This window comes from Nanorana parkeri, unplaced genomic scaffold, assembly GCF_000935625.1.
Source record: "Nanorana parkeri isolate BGI_ZX_2015 unplaced genomic scaffold, ASM93562v1 scaffold313, whole genome shotgun sequence".
NCBI classification, from domain to species: domain Eukaryota; kingdom Metazoa; phylum Chordata; class Amphibia; order Anura; family Dicroglossidae; genus Nanorana; species Nanorana parkeri.
The window spans coordinates 807346-830625 of NW_017306581.1; the positions used below are offsets into that span (position 1 = coordinate 807346).

General features: G+C 42.8%; 1 protein-coding gene across 3 annotated transcripts in view; it reads right to left on the bottom strand.

The window, feature by feature from the left end:
* KIAA1217 (KIAA1217 ortholog) overlaps nucleotides 1-23280 on the bottom strand; it is a 263677-nt gene that overhangs the window by 101136 nt on the left and 139261 nt on the right. For all 3 annotated transcript variants that reach the window (XM_018557958.1, XM_018557957.1, XM_018557956.1), the window contains exon 4: nucleotides 7941-8139. In XM_018557958.1, the coding sequence (XP_018413460.1) occupies nucleotides 7941-8139 (199 nt within the window). The remainder of the gene's footprint in view (nucleotides 1-7940; nucleotides 8140-23280) is intronic.

Here is a 23280-nt window from a genome sequence, read left to right on the forward strand (position 1 = left end):
TCCTGTAAAAGAAGAACAAGGCTTTTTGTTCTGCTGTGAAATCACTGCAGTGTTGTCACCCTGTGGACAGGGTAGTCTATTTTTCACTATAGTGGGCACTGGAATTGGAAAATAATCACCCCTGCTCCAGCAATACAAGGTCTGCAGCTCTCTGCAGGGACTTTGGCCATCTTGATTGGGAATGAATGAATATTGAATATTATTATGAATAATGAATATTATTTTATTACAGAAGATACATAGCATGCCTCTTTTCGCAATAAAGAGCCTGCCGCCTCACCATTTAAATTTTTTTTCACTTTAGATCCGCTTTAGGGGAAAGCCATTGAATTTGTGTAATACACGGGCCTGTCTGTGAAAATCACATCTCAGTAATAAGGACTGACTTTTTATGATGTGCAGACAGACATTTATAAAGAGATTTAGGAGTTACAAGACGTTCAGCTCGGCAGCAGGCAGGATCAAGAAGTAAGGTCAGAAGACCTCCTATGATGAATTCTAGAAAAGGTTATATGGGACGCAGCAGACAGGTGATTTAACATAAGCCTGTCAGACCTGCACTTTATGGATCAAACACACAGATGGGAATGTAAATCAGTGCGTTACGCTAATAGTTGCACGGATTCAGAGGACTGCGGTGTAAAATCTAGAGGGAGTGCGCGGCCACCGCTCTAATCATCCCCACTTATTATGCAAATGAAAGTATGTGATTGAGGGCTCACTTTCTGCATACCAACTCAGGCTAAGGCCACTATACAGGGGAACAAAGAAAACTTTAAAGTTCATTCTACAAACTTTTAATTTGTTTCCAAAAGTACTTTATCAGCTCCTGGCTTCGATGTTTTACTTTACGCAAAACTTCAAATTAAAAGTAGAAGCCGACCCAAGATATTTTTCCAAATTCTGGATGAAGTTGAGAAGGGTTAAAAACTCGGTCTGATTTTTTTTCTCAATTGTGGAGATTTTATTCCACTTACTGTCCTATCTTGCACTGGTAACTTTTACAGGAAGTGAAAGCAAATCTTCCCATCAGGAACAGAGACAGCAAAGAAACTGAATGCGCTTCCAATCTGAAAAGCTGATCATATATGTAAAGATTTCTCTTTGTACAGCGTGGACAAAGGAATCTCCACGCCAGTTATTGTATTCTGCATTGTATATAAACCTGCATTGTATAAAAACACACTAGGTCTTATTTTCGGGGTAGGTCTTTTTTTTTTTTTTTAATGTACAACAATCCACACTTATTTATGTACAACAGTCTACATGTATTCATGTACAAAAATATAGTGATCAGGGCAATCAGGGGTGCCGCACCTTCCCAAGAGCAATTTGCTAACCAATCGCTGGCCAGAATGAGCGAAGCACACTTTCACTATCGATTCCTTACAGGCGGAGTGCATTTGGTATCACTACGCCTCTAACAGGAGCCGGAACTATAGAAGAGGCATCGGCTTATGCGGCTCTGCTCCCTCTGCTTCCGCCTTGCTTCCTCTAGCGCTGGCACCGATGATAACCTCCTGCCTCTCCCGTGGCTCTTCAAGTTCCCCCTTATGCCACCACATAACATTTATACTTCTAGCCCTGATGAAGTTGTGTGTTTGCCCCGGAAACGCATTGGCCCTTTGATGCTTTTATTGTTACCACCACATCAAACCACATGTAATCGTATTACAACAACTACATACTGACTGCTGCTTACAGATGGGGCTGCTGTCACTCGGTGGTACCGTGTTTCCCCGAAAATAAGACACTGTCTTATATTTTTTTTGGCTCAAAAAAACACACTAGGTTTTATTTTCGGGGTAGGTCTTATTTTTTTTTTTATGTATAACAATCCAAAGTTAATGCAAATCCAAATTTAATAATCCAAAATGGCAAAGTTAAAAATAGGGTGATCAGGGCAATCAGGGGTGCCGTACCTTTCCAAGAGCGATTTCACTATATATTCCTCACAGGCGGAGTGCATTTGGTATCACTCCGCCTGTGACAGGAGTCGGCGCTATAGAGGAAACATCAGCTTATGCGGCTCTGCTCCATGTGCTGCCGCCTCGCTTCCTCTAGCGCTGGCTTCATTGGCACCTCTGATTCTTTCCCGAGGCTCTTCAGGTTCCCCCCTTATGCCACCACCGGCCCTGGTCACAACTAGGTCTTATTTTCGGGGTAGGTCTTATATTTTAGCAATTCCCAAAAATAGTACTAGGTCTTATTTTCGGGGTAGGTCTTATTTTCAGGGAAACAGGGTATTTAACTTGAGCAGGTGACAACGGCTGCAGCTAAAATGGGACATTTGGGATTCCTGCTGTAGGCATCCGTAGGTTCTTGCGGCAGGAATCCAAAATCGCATAATGCGAATGAAGCCTAAAACTGGATTATACATCTGTCTTTTTTATATTTTGGCTAAGGCTGATTATGTTTGAGCTAAGCCTAAAATGTTTACTGTTCAGTAATTGGCCAATGTGTTGACACCTTAAAGTATATTTTCACTTTTGCAGCAAAATTGGGATAACACCTACTTTTTTTTTTTTTAAATGTTCCCATTCGTATTGCATAGCTATATTTTTCCAATTCTATGTAATGTTAAGGAGGGGGTTGGTGGGTTAACGTTTAACATAATTAACCCTGCCTGTACTGTATTGGAAGTTGTCATTATCAGTTGTAGATTTGGACATTGTCTATTCTAACAAAGGGTAAAAGACCACAAGGTTTGGGTGGTGCATTGTATGTTAATCCGTGCCCGACCGCTGATGGAATTATCCCGTCACAATTGTTCAGTTCGTTAACGACCGGTGACGGGATAATTCCGTCAATCGGTACAATGAGCGCTGGTCCGCGAAGGGACCAGCAGCTCATTAAGTCACTGCTGTTGATGGGTTCCTTGGGGACCGAAACAGACCCTCAACAGCAGATTAGGTGGTCACAGTCCTGTGATCGCAGCGAGAACTGATCACTGTGATCGCAGAGCCATGACAGTCACAGAGCCGGCAGCAGCTCACTGTGTTTTGTAGACTGCAAGCTGGCTGTGTGTTACAAAAGTGATACAAAGTATCTCTGAGGAGAATACTGTACTCTGAGGAGAATACTAAGTATCAAAGCCCCTGCAAATAAAAAAAATAACCCCTTAGTGCCCCCTAGTTTTAAAAAAATAAACAAAAATAAGGTTTCTAAAAAAAAAAAATTAAAAGCTTAAAGAAAGTAGAAAAAATGTTTAAAAAATATGTTTACTATTATATGAAAATATAGTGCCGAGAAAGCAATTCAAGATAGGATACAAATTTACTACATTCTAAAATAGTTCCACACTAAAATTGTATTTCACTCCTTGTATTTTGTGACCTATAACTTCCAAAATAAATTGAAATTCCAGACACAGATATACCTTATAAATCAGGACAAAAACAATAATTTATTATGAATGACTTTCTGTAAGCTACACTAATTATGTACACATTCTTTTTGCCAAAGCTGTGAAAAATGTGGGTTGTTTTTTTTTTTTATTTGTTTTGCATTTTGTTGTGTTTTTTATAAAAAAGAATTTATATATGCATATGTCACATCAAATTAAAGCCCATTTTGTCCTTTAACAAACGGTATATAATATGTGTAGGTGTAATGCATGAGGAAGATGGAAACTATGGCAAAATTGCTTCGGTCCCCAGGAACAAATAGGTTAATGCACCTTCCCTCAGTCTGTCCCCAGTTTGTCTCTCCACTTTCACTTTAAAATTGTTGAGACTAGCCTGCAGTCTGCCCAAAGGCCCACTCCAAAGAAAAAACTAGAAAGGTTAGAAATATAAAAAAATATATATTTTCAGGTATGCTGTGTGAATGGGAACACATAACAAACAAATAGTGGTGGATTCTCAAATGTGACTGCAAAAGTGGAAATACACTTTAAAGTGCAACTTAGACAATATTCAATTTGTAGGAAGAAGCGCCTGGGCTACTCAGGTAAGTTTTTGGATTTTAGCTTTAAAACAAGCTGTCACTGACTTCTGTAGTTACAGAAACAGTTAAGCAATTTATCCACAAAATTCACAGCATAAATACCTGCGCTATTCTGCTCTTTCTGCTTCCCCTCCCTGCAGTGGCTTGGCAGCTTACCAGCCTTCCTTCTAATACCTAATATAAACACAGAGCAAGAGCTGTGGGAGGGAGGAGTGCAAAGAGCCAAGACCCGAGTGACTCCAATGTTTCTCTTATTAACTTTGAGGATGAATTGCTCCACAGTGTCTGCAGCTACCGAGGTCACTGAGGGCTTGTTTAAATTTTTTTTTTACTGCTTGTTAAGTGTATGCAAATACTTGAATGACCATAGCCTGCCACAGGTACACTTTAAATTATTTATTTTAAAGGTGGAAACCCCTTTAAGCATCAGACAAAAAGTTCAAACAACAAACTACAAACTAAAAAGAAAAATATACAAAACTGGTCATTACACTTAATTTACATTATTTTCACATGCCGCACGATCCTAATCATGTGCCCTGGTGTAATGCTGTAATTTCACATGATAATGATAATGAGGCACTCAGAATGAGTCCTAAGGGTGAGATTATAGAATATTAATGTCTCTGCTGCAGTACTTAAATTGCCTCAACCCTCCATGATGGCTGACTTAGTATCAAGGGCTGCGAATGCCTGGAATATTAATAATCATCATTTATTCTGATCTAGTGTTGACAGTGTATGCTCCAGCGCATGTAGAGGAATAACGACAGCCCGATAAATCCGGGGGTGAAGCACTTAGAGTGCAGTTTCTTAAGTTTACCAAAGGAAGTAAGACAAACTGGCTTCTTAACATTTTATGGGGATATGTTAGCTTAATGGTATGATGGTATGGTACATGTAAAAGGTTGCTTCATGCATTTGAAAAAAAAAATAATGGCTTCACCTAGCTCACAATAAACAATGTTCCTTCCACTCCCTTCCTATGAGCTAGGGGGTCAGTGTGAGAGTGGGAAAGCAAGGGGCGTTCCTACCATGAGGAATGCTGGGATGTGACACAGCATAGGGTCGTAATGATATAAAGCTCTCATCCCGCCATCCTAGTCCCAGCTTTATCTTGCTATAAGATTCAACGCACTCCTTCCTATTAGTGTGGAGTGCTGGAGATTACCGGGGACACTGCGGTTTGTGAAGAAACAAGAGTAAGCTGTTTTTAGAAATATGAGAATACAGCAGACTATCCAGCCATCTGACCCAATCATCAGCTAGTTGTATCTTTAAAGTGGAACTCCAAACAAAGCAGTATCTTGTTCAACTTCAGGAAATCTGCCCAAAGTAAGAGGAATTCTCCCCAAAATGCAACACCTACAGTTGTCGCAGGAACAGGTCACCCTCATAGGTGTTACCTAGATTTCCACACCTCGCATAAGGTGCCAACCTCCTAAGATGTGCACATTCTTAAAGTGACACTAAACTCAGAAGTTAAATCTTAAAAATGTATTCAACTACCTTCACTATTAACACAAATGTAGCTTTTCTGTGTATCACTCGGCTGTAGATCCTCAAATTGATGAATTCCTGGTGACACTGTCCTTCCTTCTGGAGGGTGGCTACATTGGTTCCCCATGGTCCCTGTGTGTGTTGTAAAGTAGCCACTGCTCCAAGCGCCCTACCGTGATGGACTACAATCTCACGTTTAGTTTACTAATATGTATTGAGATTGTAGTCCATGACGGGAGTGAGCTTGGAGTGGTGGCTACTTTAAAACACACACAGGGACCATGTAGAACAAAAGTAGCCCCCCTCCAGAAGGAAGGACAATGTCAGCACCAATCCAGAGATGATTTGAGGATCTACAGCTGAGTGATAAACAAATAAGATACCTTTTGGTTAATAGGGTACTTGAATGCATTTTTAAGATGTACAGGACGCCGGGGCTGGGTCCTGGAAGGACGATATATTTCCCCTCTGTTTGGACTGTAGTGCATTTAAGGGATGAGACGGGGTTAACTCACCTGCTGTAGGAAGTGTGTGTTTAAAAGTCAGGAAGTGGTAGCTAGCAGGTGAGTAGTGTGGAGGAGGTTGGAGAGTGGGGATTTGTGTACTGCTGTGAGCTTGAATATCAGTATCCTTGCTGGAAATCTGTAGACTAGGAAAGTTAGGGCTTGTTCACACCAAGCGCGGAGCAGATCAGGTGCAGACCAGATCAAAACTGCGTCCAATGTATTCCTATGGTATTTTGAGCTCCACATCGCAGCGTGCAGATCCAGAGCAGATCCAGAGCAGGTGAAAAAACTGCGGCAAGCCCTATTTTACCTGCTCTGGAACGCATCAAAAACGCATCAAAACACAAAAATGCATCAAAAATGCATGCAAGTGCCTGAAAGCCCATGTTAAAAACACGGCACAACCCACTGCACTGTGTGTGCAGAAACCTGACCGGATCTGCTCTGCATTTGGTGTGAACAAGGCCTTACCCTGGAAGTCTGGGACTGTTTAAACTGCGATTGCAGCTCTGAAATCTTCATGTTGGTGAGACTGGTCTTTTGTGTTGTACTGAAGAGTTGCTGTCTGAGTTTGCCAGCTGGTCAGTGAAGAGATGAACTGTTTTGTTATTTTGCTGCTGTGAAGCTATTTAAGTTAATAAACTTTACTTTATTTGCAAAGCCTGTGTCTAACATCACAACGATTTAACTCGATTTGAGTTTTGTGTCACTTTCAGCCTCTTCCACCCTACTTCTGACTGCAGGCCACCCTGCCCCTGTACATCTCCATTCTATAGTGGCTTCAACCGGGACTTCAGTGACAGACTTACAGTACCACATACATCTCCACGTTCATTTTTAACTCTTAAAATCAAGAGCCGTGTTATTCAATCAGAGCTCCATGGAACCCTAGGGTTCCTCCTGAGGTTGCTTGGGTTTCCTTCAGCAGTAACCAATGACTAATTCTTTTCTCACCTACACTGACCTCTAATGCAAGGAGCAATTTTTCACTTACCACCAATGTAAGGGGTCACTTCTCCCCTGACCACTGATGTTAGACAGACTGCATTTCCTTCATTATTATTATTCATTTATTCTCAACAAATTATTTTGTAGGGAGTGTATTTAAAATAATTGCCATGGATGTCAAATACGTCTATAATGTCACCACACTGATTATCCTTTTATTTAAAGAAAATTTTATTTGAGCTGTAGGCATAATCAATTTTAGCAGGGGTTCCCTGCGACCTGAAAATGATTTCAAGGTTCAGAAATGCTGATCCAGAGAGTCACCCTGCTTTTACCCCTACCACCCTGTCTCCTTGCATGAAGTACATATCCCCAATGAATCTTCTAATTCACCAGAGACCCGACCAACCCTCTTCCCTGACCCACATTGTGTAAGACAGTCCTTAATTTACTAATATGTGCAAAACACAGTAAATGTGCATTTATTTACTTTGGTACTGTTTCTAAAATGTTGACAACATTTACATATGGACATATCATAGTACTACTACTTATTATAAATACTGGATATAATTCTCTGTTTTTGTCTGCAAACACAACATTGCTTTACATCTTTTGTAATCGGTGTGTAATTTTCAATAAGGTTTCTAATTCTGAATGTAAGAACACTGCGTGGTAGCACTTCTCTTGCTGCACGAATAGAGTTGTGGCGATGTATATAACGCTATATACCTGTTACTGAGGTATTTGAACTCTTACTCAGAATCAACTTTCCAAGACTGTTTAACATCCTCATTTTTACTCCCACAAACCATTTAGCCACACCCCACACACCATTTAGCCACACCCATTTTCTGCTACAGCGTTCTTGGCTTCCTTGTTGCCTATAAGCTGTCCTTCCAGGTGTATATCTTTATTCTACAGGAGAATTTGGGCAAAGTTTTATAGGTCTGATCAGCTCTCAATCAATCCAGTAGAAATGTGTAGGGAAATATATACACATATATACTTTAAAACAACATGAAGGGTTTTGCTTACCTGACATCACTTAATTCGTAATAGATATTTCTGCCGTCGTCTTTGATGTAAATGGCTGTGTTGGGGGACTCCAGTACTTTCATTGTAAGCTGCTGAGGGAAGGCACTTACAAACAGGGCACGGATGGTGTCTGCACTAGTGATTTCATTGGGCATCTGAAGCTTCTTGGTGTCCTCCCCATATTGTAGAAAGAGCACACCTGCAACAATAGACAGGAGTCCATTAGATAATGATGAATATTCTCAGCCAAGCTCACCATCCATGAAATCCTTCCTGTACCTCAGAGATATCAAGAACACCCATTTTCGTACATAATGAACCAGCCATACAAAGCAAACTAATTTCCTTACAGCTTATTTGTGTAGTGATGCTCCTTTATAGTTCAATGCGAAGGGTGGTGGATGTGGGAGGGTGACTCCGCCATATTCCTTACCTTTAGCACAGATGGTGGTGTCACCCCTCTGGTGCAGTCTGACAGGGGTGTATGACTCACAACAGTGGACGGACAGAAATAAAAAGCTCTGACAAGACTGTTCACATGTGTGAATTTCAACTCTGTATTTAGCTGTTTACCTGGAGTACAGCACCATGGCCGATAAACATTTTCCACACATTTATTTGTGGATCTGTTGTAGCTATCTCTCTTGGTATTTGGTATGATCTTGCAAACACTCTCTTCTCTGGTGTAAATTATCCAAAGCAACCATCAGAATGGTCAGCGAATGCTTCAGTATCTACTACAGATCAAATTTAGTGTAATGCTCTTTTCAGTACAAATGGTAAAAGGAATGCCTGGAGGGCATTAACCAGTTGCAGTCAATCAGTTTGCAGCTTACTCATGTCAGTTATTACATGATTTCTAGTTTGCCATAAGTTACTATTCTTCACATATCATTTGCTGCCTTATTATTTTTCTCTTCAGTGAAAGCAAAAAGGACTATTCCACACTAAATCTTTTAAAATTACTATTCCAAATGACCTGCTAAAAGGAATGGACATTTTTTTTTTTATGGTTTTTAAACAAGTCCACTTTTTTATATTTTATTTCCTTATACAGTTTTTCTATTTGTGGTGTTGTACTGGAAGCCCAACTCTAGCCAAAATTACTTTTTAAGTTTTGGATCGTCTCTCTTCTTTAGATTAACCATCCCAACTTTGCTACTAGACCTATAGTGTCATTGGATATAGAAAAGCCTTTGCGTTGGTTAACTAGGGGGTCCTAGGGCCTACATTTCTTAATTGTACTGCCATTCTTTTTAGGGAGCCTAGGGCTTAAAAATTAGCATGACCATGTCATTCCCCATTGACATCCACAGGGGCATCTGACAGGTCTACCCCTTATCCCCTCACCTGTTTGCATTAATGATGGAGCCATTGGCCATAGCTATAGAATCTGCCAACCTAGGTAGCCAGTTCTCCTGGCAGGTGTAACCCTTGTTGGCGGACCAGAGCACCTCAACCCCAGCAAGTTATCAGGTGGGGGGGGATATGAACTTTCCACTTCCTAAAAACCTTAGTAAGTCCTCATATGTCTCTGCTAAGGATGGTAATCTTTATACATTCAAATGTTCCAGTCTGTATGCATCCCCATTGATTCAGCTTGTTGATATGACTTGTGAATGACTTATGTGTGCAATTACAACAATGAATTAGTCTCTTCACTTGAGTCTTTAAAATTAAAAGACATTTATCTGGCAGACCTATTTCCAGAAACAACTGAACTGGAATACTCCTGTGAGAAATATTGCCTATTATTATTTATTTTGTTCGAGTTATATATTCTTTATAGAGGCAAATTAAAAGTGTAACTCCAAACAATCATATCCATTATACACATTTAAGGATTTGGGACTTGAAGCTTCTGCTCTGTAGATAATAAGACAGGTGACCACTACATTTCTCATGCTGAAGGGAAGCGTTAAAGAAGCCTGCTACAATCACATAAAGAGAGCAAAACTGATGATTTTCTGGTGCTAATTAATAAAAAATGTAAAAAGTGGTTTCTACATTGTTTCATAATGAATTACAATTAAAACCGCTGCCTTCCCTAAGCTGTCTGCCAGGCAGGGCTGGGACTAAATGGCACATGAAGCTTAGCTCTCAATTGTCTCTCTCTTGGAACCAAATCCATGTGTTCATTTTCCTTCATAATTGTTTTTGTCTTGTTCCTATTTTTGTTTTTTAATTCTATAAATAAGTTTACTCTGTATCTATACTTTGGTATGATTACTGACATTGTTATATGTGTTACATTTCATTAAATGTTACATCCAACCTCTACGTTTGCATTAGCTATTTTCAAGTTTTACTATAAAGGAAAGGTAGTGGTAAAAAAAGCAACAGTTGGTTTAACATTTCTGGTCTGTACAATTGGGAGTGTGGCCTTAGGGCCAGTTCACACCACAAACAGTGCATTCCAGAGCGGTCCAGCCCTGGAACGCACTGTATCCCACTCTGGCTGGCTCCCTGCATTCAGGGGCAGGAAGGGGCATGGTGGTGCATTGAAGTCACCGGCACCGCAGCCACACACCACCCGCCAACAGTGCGATCACCTGCACCCGAACGTATGGCACTAATGTGCCATGCGTTCAGGTGCGGGCGATCACACTGCCGGCGGGGAGCGTGGCTGCGGTGCCATTGACCTCAATGCATCGCCACACCCCCTCCCACCCCTGAATGTCCCTCAGCATCCTCATGTCTAATGCTGGTCTATGGATCCTGCATTAGAAGTCATGACGTCAGCAGCCCTTAGACCTCCACCGAAGTGCAGAAGAGGATGCAAAGACCGGTCTAGCAGCCCAGAGGAAGCCCACAGAAGCAGGGATTTGGTAGGTAAAAGTGCTTTACTCCAATCCCATAGCCAAAAATTAGCACTTAACCCTTGCGGTGTGTGGGGGTAGTGTAAGTACTAGCAGCCTACTGAACCATCTGTACAGCAGAGCCCAGAGAGGGGGAGGGAGAAGGAGCCAGTCAGGTGTGCTGCAGTAAGGCACATACTGTTAAGAGGAGAGACCAGAGAGATGAGCTAATCAGTCTGCTGCTTCTCCAATTATTGTCCAGTCACAGAGTGGGGAGAAGACATGCAAGTGAAAGTAAAACTGCAGCAAAGAATAATCAGATCCCCTCCTCTGTTAAGGTCCCCACACACCTTACGATAATCGTACGATAATCGCGGGAAATCCCGCGATCGTACGATTATCGTAAGGTGTTTGGAACCTGTGCGACCTCTACTACTGTAAGGTCGCACGACTTTAAACTTACGAACATGTTTCAAAACCTGCCGAGCATCGCACGATGTTCGGCAGGTGTGTAGCATGTTCGTAAGATAAAGGCCGGACGGGCCGGTGTGCGCAAGCGCACACTGCCCGTTCGGCATTGCGGTCATCGGAAGCCCGCCCCTCAGGGGGCGTGACTTGCGATCATCGCAAGTACGATCTGCGTACCTTACAACCATCGCAAGACAAAAGTCTTGCGATGGTTGTAAGGTGTGTGCCCAGCCTTAGACAGGGCTGTGCTTTGGAGCAGATCTGTGTAAATCCAAGGACTAGATCAACAAAAACTAAAATCCTTCATCAGGTAAAACAACTATAATATACCGTGAGGGGGATTTATCAAGATTGGAGCAGACAAAATCTGGAGCATCTGTGCATGCTGAACAGAGAAGCTGATTGGTTGTCACTGGCAACTGCTCCAGATTCTGTCTGCTCCAGTTTTTATAAATTCCCCCCTGCATGTTTGTATTTTATTTGTGTATTTAGCTGTTTGCCTGGAGTTTAGTTGCTAACTATCTACATTGTGCAAAAGGTGACCCCCTTTTCCCATGACAGAAAGCTGGGAGATATGAGGGAGCCAATTTATATGTATCTTATATGGACATGTGAGTAAGGTAGAGAAAATTGTGATTGGTTAATATAAGTTACTGTATTTTCTATATTGCGTCCCTCCTACCTTGCACTGCTTCACCTTTGCATTCCTATTAGTATAATCCCTTCTACAATCTTCGTCTACACCAAGTAGAACAATTGCATTAATTTATGCACAAAAGTAGCCATAATGTAATGGTTAAAGCCTTAATAAAGTAAATTATGCAGTGATTAAAGCAGCAACATTTACAATTCCTCTGTCGCTGTCCTCAGGGGGAAAAGTAGCTTCTGACTGCCAGGATAATTTGGTAGATAAATTCTGCTGCTTGTCGTGCTTGGTAGAAGATTTAAAACAAAAAAAAATTCTTAAAGGCCAATTTTGCCTAAAACGCATATTCTTATGCTTTATGTTGTCTGGCGTGCAGAACCATATGCGCCCTTCTTATTATTCTCTGGGCTTAACACCCAACTGCCATAGATAAGCCAAATGTTGGTGTCACACTTCTCTTTGTAAAGAAATACCTGGGGCATCCTGCTGTGGAAAAGCCTGTTGTCAGTGGTCAGAGACACTAGAACTGGAGCTGGAAAAACCATAAAAGCTGATTTCTGCTGAATCTTCAGAAATTTGAGCCATGGGTGGCCCTGTCAACACTATCTGGTTCCAAAAAAGACAATTTACAATAAGAATGAGCCATTAGAAAATTATCGCCAGAACAGTGACTGTGTCCTACCAGATACAGTCACTGTTCAGGTAATCGGGCAGCTGCGGGTTCTGCCTCTACCTAAATTCAAAAGCTGGCATTGGAGGTTCTTCCGTCCATGCTCTTTAGCGTGAATGGGGGAATCTGTTTATTTTCTCTGTGTGCATGGCTAGCTTTTCCTGTGTAAAGGTAGCTAGCTCTACTATTTGAGTGTCAAAGTGATAATGGAAATGAAAGAGGATCAAAGCTGAACAAACTTTGTGTGCTGTATGAAATCAGTGTGCGCTAAATGTGGAGATTTCTAACAACTGGTTAAATTGCTCAGTGGCATGGGACTAAAATCTCCCTTGTACTTTACTTGTCCTGTCTATTTCCTATATTTATAAAGGGCTAACGTATTACACAGAACTTTACAGGGTACAGCCGATCACACCAGTCCCTGTCCCCTGCAGGGGCCCACAATCTAAAGGTGCCCATACACAATAGAGGCCTTTCTCTGCACGTTCAGTCAATGATCCAATGTCTATAGGGCAGTGCATAAAAGCCTCAAACAAGAATTCTCAGGAAAAAGTGCTCAAAGTTAGAAAACCTTGCCCTATCACTATTGTTTTCCACAGCAGTTAAACTGTATGTTCCCTTTCCTCACCCCTTCATTGCTCTAAACAGGAGAGTTTGTGTGAAAAGAGTGCTAGAAAACTAGTGGGGGTGCATCATCATAGTGACCTGTGTTCGTGAGGGAATGCTGCAAAGAGCAGTACCACGTCATTACATGGTGCCAGTCTATGCATCAATTTGGACCTGTCTACCACCGGAGCAAGAAGGTGAAAAATAACACAGAGCGCGGGTACTCCAATGGGCAGGGGGGTGGGCAAGCTGAAGTTCCATGTGGAGAACCCCTTTAAAGAAAACAATATGGAGGTTGATATATCTAGCCCTTTTAAAAAAAAATGCTAGTTGGCTGTCTCTGGTTTCAGGGCTTCTAGGTCGGGGAACAAGCTTTTATCTTTTTTTTGCCTATACTTGTTCTGGGTAATAACTCAAAAAGTACTAAACATCAGAATGATAAGATAGGCACATAGTTTTCTTTCAATACACGTGAAGTTCCCACATCAATCATACTAAAGCCAGTTTTGGGAGGAAGCCAATGAATCCAATTTTGGGAGGAAATCCCCACCCCAACACAAAGAGAGAATAAATAAACTCCATGCAGATAGTGTCCCGCGTGGGATTTAAACCTAGGACCAAAACCTGCCTTCTAAAAGTTCTAAGAGCCTAGCCATCATGCTTTTTCTAACACTGCATGGAGTTAATACCTCCCATAACAAAATCCAGATCCTTATAGATTCAAAGGAAATATGCTGCTTTATCCATTTAGTGAACGTCTTCATGTCCAAGTGAACATTTTTTGGTGACAGATTTCCTTTCATCTCAGGATCTCAGTGGTGCAAGAGCATTGTGGTAACAACTAACCCACAATGCTACCACTGGTTGGTACAGTCTAGCTATAAAAGGATACAAAAATTTTAATGGGAATTATGGCAAGAGATTACAGAATATTTTCTATACATGGAAGGTTTAAAGGAATGACAGAGAAGGCGATTACATGAGGTGGACTCTGCCAATTTCCTTAGACATCTGGTCCGGCATTACTCTGCAGAGAATAAAAATATTTCCAATTTTGGTAATAAACTGCATTCTTTGTATCCATTATAACTAATGGCATACTTCATCAACTTACGCTAAAACCTGCAGACCCGAGATCAGTCAGCCACCAGCTGTGTTTTCTGGATAACTATGTGAGGAAGGAGATGAAAGTGACAAGACGCCCCAAAAAAATCACATCCACTGTTACCTTTTTGTACCTTCTTAATTGTACTGTCTTTAAAATGTAATAGGACCTTTAAAAGAACCCGAGGCCCACTGATGTTACCATAACAGCCCACACGGCTGCTGTGTGTCCTGACATCAGAACCAACTGCAGACCTGCCAATGTACTGGTACCACTGCCTGCCATCAGTCTATGCTTATTTGAAGTATGTACAGAAGGTGCTTCCCTATTGGAATACATTGGTAGCAATTACTCCCATTTCCTTATCATTATATCATATCAGTATGATATCCTCATACTGACATCTAAAGAGGGTTTTCTAGTCAGAGATAGGCCCAGCTTTGAGACTCACAAGGAGCAATGGAGTGAGGAGGGCCACCACTGAGAAGAGTAGACTTAACTCAACATCTACATATACACTATATTACCAAAAGTATTGGGGTGCCTGCCTTTACACGCACATGAACTTTAATGGCATCCCAGTCTTAGTCTGTAGGGTTCACTATTGAGTTGGCCCACCCTTTGCCGCTATAACAGCTTCAACTCTTCTGGGAAGGCGTCCACAAGGTTTAGGAGTGTTTCTATGGGAATGTTTGACCATTCTTCCAGAAGTGCATTTGTGAGGTCAGGTACTGATGTTGGACGAGACGGCCGGGCTCGCAGTCTCCGCTCTAATTCATCCCAAAGGTGTTCTATCGGGTTGAGATCCGGAGTCTGTGCAGGCCAGTCAAGTTCCTCCACCCCAAACTCACTCATCCATGTCTTTATGGACCTTGCTCTGTGTACTGGTGCGCAGTTATGTTGGAACAGGAAGGGGCCATCCCCAAACTGTTCCCACAAAGTTGGGAGCATGAAATTGTCCAAAATGTCTTGGTATGCTGATGCCTTAAGAGTTCCCTTCACTAAAACTAAGGGGCCAAGCCCAACTCCTGAAAAACAACCTCGCACCATAATCCCCCCTCCACCAAACTTTACACTTGGCACAATGCAGTCAGGCAAGTACCGTTCTCCTTGTAACCGCCAAACCCAGGCACGTCCATCAGATTGCCAGGTGTGATTCGTCACTCCAGAGAACTCGTCTCCACTTCTCTAGAGTCCAGTGGCGGCGTGCTTTACACCACGGCATCCCACGCTATGCATTGCACTTGGTGATGTAAGGTTTGGATGCAGCTGCTCGGTCATGGAAACCCATTCCATGAAGATTTCTACGCACTGTTGTTGTGCCAATCTGAAGGCCACATGAAGTTTGGAGGTCACACGTCCCAGGAAGCCTGCATGGCTGGCTTAAGAGAGCTGTGGGGGTGCAGACTCCTCCCACAAATCCGACTAGACAGCCTATCAGGACCTCCGTAAGAAGTAGGCATTGAATGCCCAGGCTTTCTAAATGTAGAAAGGAGACTGTGTACTCAACTCTTGACTGGAGCATGGAATAAAATAGGGGGAAAATAGGAAAGTGCAGAGTGCTAAACCTATACCACCTAGTCAACATATATAATCTACTTAAATAATATTAGAGGGTCCGTTTACGCTGTACACATGGACACTGGACATACATATAACATGTTTGTGCCATCCTCTATTGTTCTACCACTTCCTCTAGAAATGGAACCTGCAGGGGCGAACAATACAGATTTCCGGGGGTTCCAATGGCAGCACCAACAAATGCTGTGTTTCATGTTCATTAGTCCATTGTAACTAGACACAGGGCAATGCAAAGCTTTAGGAGAGCTCTCTGAGCCATTAAAGTAGACCATTCCTGGGGACCACTCTAGTGTGACCACTCTTACTGTTGCTTTGCCAAACTGCCATTGTTCCCCCCAGTCCAGCATTGGGAGGTGTATTCTCCCCATTGAAGCTTTCAGAGCATAATCTGCTATGCTTGGGTGACACAAGTTCGCCTTTTTATGCACACGCTCATCCAGAAAGACCACTTCCATTAGCTGAATCATTCTGTTACTTGAAACCAACGGCTAGTTGAATGAATTCTTTAGTTGACCTCCAGGCAAATAGACAGACAAAATACAGGATTTGTACTTCTGTCCATCCAGTTCTGAGGTCTGCACAACTCTGCCACACAGCTAAGCCATGGCTAGCGGGGAAAGTGGTCTGGTTTTTTTAATGCTGCAGATAAAGCAGAACTCTGGGCAAATCAAATTTTAAAGCATGCAGTGGGGCTACCCCCCACGCTGCAAGGGTTAAGTGTTCATTTTGTCTAGGGATCTAAAATAAATGATACTCACCCAAACCACAATCCCGACTTGCTCTTACACCACTCCCTCTAACCTGTCTCCTCCTCTGCTACAGTGATGGTATGTCTCTCGGCAGCCTCACATTCAATACACTGTACTGGACGCGATGGCTCACATGACCTTAGACCGCTGGAGCTGAGTGGGAGCGAGCCTGAAGGGACCGGTCTAAGAGCAAGCCGGGATTGTGATTCAGGCAAGTATAGCTGTTATTTTAGCTCCCCAGACAAAACGAGCACTTAACCCTTGCAGTGCGGGGGTAGCCCCATCGCAGGGATTAAGATTTGATTTGCCCGGAATTCTTTTTTAAGTAACACTTACAGGTCTCCTTCTGAACCCCAAGTCTGTGACTGCTTGTGCTGCTACTCCCTCCCCCACTCTGAGCCCTGCTGTATAGGGTCTGACCGCGGCTGATATCAAGTCTAATTCAGCTGCTTACACTGCTTGTTTTTTAAAAAAATACTAGAAATACACCGGTACCGGCTTTTCGGTATCGAGTGCGAGTACCGATATTTTTTTCCGGTACTCACTGATACCGAATACCGACACCGCTGCCGTGTGCCCGATTATCAGGAACCCGTCGCCCGGCTTCCTGATTGCCTGGGAAGCCAGTATTCTATCGATAGAAAACCGTCTTCACTTGCCGAGGCTGCCTGGTTTTCTGACCAATCAGGAAGCCGGGTCATGACGTGCAATGGGCGGCACGGCATGCCCCGCCTCCCTGATTGGCTAGGAAATCGGCTTCACTTGTTTCTAGGCAGCCTGGCGTCCTGACCAATCAGGAAGCAGGGATGCATGTCATTACATGCTGCCCCGCTGTCTAGCAACAAGTGAAGCCGGCTTCCTAGCAAATCAGGAAGTCAGGAGGCGGGTCATAACCCACTGCCCAGCTTCCAGATTGGAAGGAAGCCGGCTCCATGCTCCCTTGGCACTGCTGGTCAGAGGGAGGTCTCCCTCTGACCAGAAATTCCCATATCAGAGGTAAGTATCTGAGCATTTGGGCGAGTACGAGTACTCGCCAAAATACTCTGTATCGGCACCGATACCAATACTAGTACGGTATTGGTGCAGCCCTAAAAAATACATTTAAGGACAAATCAATGAATACAGAGTTGCATTAATGTATATGTCTTTTATAATATATATTAAAAAAACAGGACCATAAACATATCACACACACAAACATATAAAATAAGACCGGCATAAACCTAAGTCACCAATAAAGTACAGTGTTTATGTTTTTCAGTCTAAAGCCAGTAATATACGGAGGATGAAGATTACATCTGGTTTTCAAGAATGTCACAGAAAAGTAAGGATTGTTTTCCTTCAAGGTCATACCAAGGCCAGGAGGCTCAAGGAATACTTTCAAGCTTGTTTGTTAAGTCTAGTTGTATTACAGCACTATGCCGGCCTTTGCCGTATCTGAGCAACCCATATGCTGAGAGATTTTACAGAAATAACAAATAATGAGACACAAATTGTTTTCTCCATTCAATAGGATGACCATTTTGTAATCATAAAGGGAAAAAGAAATCCAATAAGCAAGGCCTGAAATGATATACACTGTGTTACAATGGGTACCAGTATGGGGGTTTAATGGTTATCAAAACACGCGGAACACTAAGGGCTTCATTTATACCGTAAAACTTCCACCCAGGCAGATGAAATTCGCACAGCAAACGCTCCCCTAGATGGCGCTGATGAGTATAGGAAATATACTCGTCAGCACCATTCAGGGGTCCTGGTACAATATAAACTATTATTATTTCAGAAGTATAGGAAATTCTTATACTTGTCAGTGCCATCTAGGGGCCCTAAGGCGTTACAAACTATTCTTATTTCAGAAGTATAGAAAATTCCTATATTCGTCAGCACCATCTCGGGGGCCCATGTGCAACACAAACTATTCATATTTTCAGAAGCATAATTCATATACTCATCAGCGCCATCTTGAGGCCCCAGTGCAATGCGAACTATTCTTATTTCAGAAGTACAGTAAATTCCTATACTCACAAGCGCCATGTAGGAATCCCTCACCCAAATGTTCCACCTGAACTTCCGGTCAGAGGGAGATCTCCCTTTGTCCAGCAGTGCCGAGGGAGCATGGACCTGCTTCCTTTTCAATCAGGAAGCCGCTCAGTGGGTTATGACCCGCCTCCCAGCTTCCTGATTGGCTAGGAAGCCGGCTTCAGTTGTTGCTAGGCATCCTTGCTTTCTAACCAATCAAGAAGCCGGGCAGCACATAATGACCCGCTACCGGCTTCCTGATTGGTCAGGAAGCAAGGCTGCCTAGAAACAAGTGAAGCCGGCCTCCTAGCCAATCGGGAAGCCGGGAGGCACGTCATGACTCGCCTCCTGGCTTCCTGATTGGTCAGGAAGCCAGGCAGCCTCGGCAAGTAAAGCCGGTGTTCTTTCAATAGAACACCGGCTTCCCAAGCAATCAGGAAGCCAGGTGGTGGGTCATGATCCACCGCCCGAATTCCTGATAATCGGGGCACATGGCACAGTTATAGATACTCAGTGTTGGTGAGTACTGGAAAAAAAAAGTATCGGTACTCGTACTCGAGGAGAAAGCATTGTGTGGTGGAAAGATGAGCTCATCACTGTGCTGCTGCTGCTTCTATTTCACTGTCCAGGAACTGACTGGGGGGAGGCACTTGACTGAGGACATGTTGTGGTGAAAAGGATGTACTACAGAGGACAGCTCCTAAATAAAGGTGAGCATAGCAGCAAATGCTGATTTATTTGATCTTTTATTAGGCTATTGATTTTTTTCTTTTTTTAACTAGACTTCTGCTTTAAAAAAGAAACCTAGTCAGATTAAAAAGGAGAACATTAGATTAGAGGAGGGGTTGCTGACTTTATTAAAGACAAATACAATTTTAGTTGACAATGGTCATTTCTTTTGTTGGCTGAGCTGTGCCATTTAAGTGCTCAGTTTGTGTGCACTTTGCCCCCCCTGGTTACATTAATCCATCAAATATCATATCTATATGTGTATGGCCACCTTCAGCTATAACAATCAGGGCCTTTTCCAAGGACAGCTAAAATCCACGAGTGCTGCCCACCACCGCCAATCACATGACCACTTTCTGACATTTAGAATCTAGAAAACTTTTGAGTGGCAAGGTTCCAATGACCACATTTATTACTGAGATATAAGCTGATTATGTTTAGTTCTCTGGCTGCCTGTCTGCAGATAAACGCTGCTTCACTTGTGTAGAATACAAGCATGCTCTGGTTTTAGGAGAGTCTACAAAGACTTTGAAATAGGTGAGGGATTAGTCAGTTTGTATTAAAGTGAGCGCAATAATGAAATACAGATGGGGAACATCTGACATTCATCTGTCCGGCTGATATGCTGAAGGTCAGGCCTCAGCAGACAAGGTGGTCTGTGTTTGGTTTAGCTCTGCTGCATTCCCACAGCAGACAGTAATGTACAGGCGGCTGCACAGTCAGGATGGGCAAACCTGCAGGCCCACGGGTCACGGGCCACTACAAGCCTCAGCATGTGCTGTCTTCACACTTTTTATTTTGAACAGAGCCGAGAAGGATTAGAGCCACTGCCTGTTTTTTTTCCCCCTTTTATTGGGGAGATTTCCTCACTTCCTTTGACTCTGAAGACAGGAAGTGTTGGGAAATCTCTACAATGTGAACCCACACAAAAACACGAGGAAGGGTTAGCACATCTGACAATGCTTTTTATTGATGATTATGCACCCACTATTTTTTGTTTTGGTGTCACATGAACAGTAGGGATGTGCTCAGGTTTGGAAAAAAACCAGGTTCAAACCTCATCCAAACAAGAGAGTGTCATGGGCACTTCCACCCAATCAGCTGTGGGCTAGGAATTCTGCGGTCCGCAGCTCCATGTAAACAAAAAGTTAGGATGTTTGTGCTGATGTAATTTACCTTATGTGGCCCCATAGCCAAGTTAGGTAAATGTAATTACTAGGAATGCACCGTTTTTTCAGTATCGAGTACGAGTACCGATACCTTTTTCCGGTACTCACCGATACAGAATGCCGATATTGGAAGTCCCATTAAGGAAGCCAGGCGGCATGTAATGACTCGCCACCTGGCTTCCTGATTAGCCGGGAAGCCGGGCAGCATGTAAAGACTCGCCACCCGGCTTCCCGATTAGCAGGGAAGCCGTCTCCATGCTTCTTGTCACTAGATGACGAGAAAGCATGGAGCCGGCTCTCTGGCCAATCAGTAAGCCTGTTGCCATGTAATGACGCTACACCTGGCTTCTTGATTGGTCGGGAAGCCGGATCCATGCTCCCTCGTCACGAACTGGCGTCATTACACGGCGCCCGGCTTCCTGATTGGCTAGCTTCCCGACCAATCAGGAAGCTGGGCAGCGAGTCAGTACATGCTGCCCGGCTTCCTGATTGGCTTGGGAAGCCGGCTTCATGTTCCCTCCTCACTTGTGAGGAGGGAGCATGGAGCTGGCTTCCCGGCCAATCAGGAAGCCGGGCAGTGTAAAATGACTCGCTGCCCGGCTTCCTGATACCGGAAGCTCAAGTATCGGGCTAGGCATCAGAACATTTGGGCGAGTACAGGTACTCGCCCAAATACTCGGCATCGGTATCGGTGCATCCCTAGTAATTACCAAATATAGGCATGTAGACATATATGGTCAATGACGCCACTGCATGCCTTTGCCTAAGTCAAGCTGCAGGCAGGGAATCCCCCAATCGCAGCTGATTGGGCCTGTATTCAGGAGGAACTCCTACTGGGTTCGGAGGAGCTCAAGTTTTGACTAGTGCCTGACACACTAGGCGTCTTGTGAACAAAGGTGCCTGCCTTGACGCACGTCCATGCGCTGCCAGTACTAGGTAAGGGCATCCCAAACGTGGCAGAGAGAAAGCAATAGAGAGTGCACTAACGCATGGGAAAAAAACCTGAACAGGTAAAATAATTTGCGACTTCTTTCCTGCATTTGGTGCACATGCTGGGACCCATAGGTGTGGGATGTGCCGCAAACGCAAAAAAACAAACGTTCCCACAAAAAGCGTTCCTACGATGCTATGTTGTGAATGGGGCTAAGATCTGCACCCTCCCTCTGTCTTATGTGAAGCTATAGAGTACCATATTTAAGTCGCAAAGGGTGGGGGAGGGGTTTAGGCAGCCTTGGCAATTGTTCTTTAGAGGCAAGTAGCCATATTGCAGAGGGACGCTGAGTCCCTAGCTGCACAGAGGAAGATATATTTTCCAGGCTGGTCGTTGCTATTACTGTATAGCTGCTGGAGAAAAATATATTTTTTATTCTTTTTTGACAGGATTGTCTCTAAACGTTTCTCTTCGTTCTGTCATCCGCAGCAGTTTCAGAGTCCTTCTGTTTTTATGTCATTTTTTTTTCCCCGCTGGAATTGTTCGTTGTTTGTACTCTGAGACCAAATAAAATCGATGCACTGGCAAAAGCAAGGAACAGCCGGGAAAATTGAAGTCATTTAGAATAATAAACATGACAAGCTTTATTCTAAAATAACTATTCTCTCCCTCCAAAGTTGGGATATTTTCCTGCGCTTTGCCTGTAATTGTAATAGGTATGTAAAAAAAACGAAACTGTAACTGCATAATCAAAGCATATCTAATTCATCTAATTGTACCGGAAGAAAGTGATACACAGCACGCGGCTTGACAAATCAAACTAGAGCACTCGCAATAAAGTGCAATTCCAACCAAAAGGTTTTTTTTTGCTTTTTTTTGGCTAGAGGGCTATAAAATCCCCTTTTCTTAACTCCACCTTTACACCATCTCCGAGACCTGCACATTTCTCACAAATGTCCAGGAAGCCCATATTGCACTCATACCCAAGGATAATAAAGACCCAACCCAATGCCCAAGCTACCAACCAAACTTGCTCATTATCATTAATTTAAAGATATATGCCAAAGCCACTTCTAATAAACTTGAACCTCACATTCCCCCTCTCATCAACGCTGAACAAGTAGGGTTTGTCCCTCTTCAAGAACAGGGACAATATGATTAAAACCATTACCCTTATTGATTACACTCCGAAAACCAAAAACCACTATAGCTTCTATTTCTATGCAAAGAAATGCCTTGAGTGGTAGTTTATACAGTTGTTACAAGCAACAGATTGGTCCCCGACCTAATTTAATCACAAAGATCATTGCACTCTACTCCTCCCTGATGGCATGAGTTGACATTAGTGGAATCCCCTGTAAACCCATCAGCATAATAAATGCTGATGGGTTTACATAATAAATAATAAATGCATAATAAATGCTTATAAATATGTCTTTCCTATGCTCCTCAGTTCCCTCTAGTGGCTGTGTGTGTGTGTATATATATATACAGGTGAAACTCGAATAATTAGAATATCGTGCAAAAGTAATTGCAGTAAGTGCTGCAAAAGGGGCCCAAACCAAGTACTGAGTACATAGCATGCTTGTACTTTTCAGAGGTCCGATATTGTTCTATGTACAATCCTTGTTTTATTGATTGCATGTAATAATCTACTTTTTTGAGGTTGTGGATTTGGGGTTCTTGGGGTTTTCATGAGCTGTAAGCCATAATCATCACAATTATGACAAATCACGGCTTGAATTATCTTGCTTTGCATGTAATGAGTCTATCTCATATATTAGTTTCACCTTTTAAGTTGCATTAGTGAAATAAATGAACTTTGCACAATATTCTAATTATTCGAGTTTCACCTGTATATATATA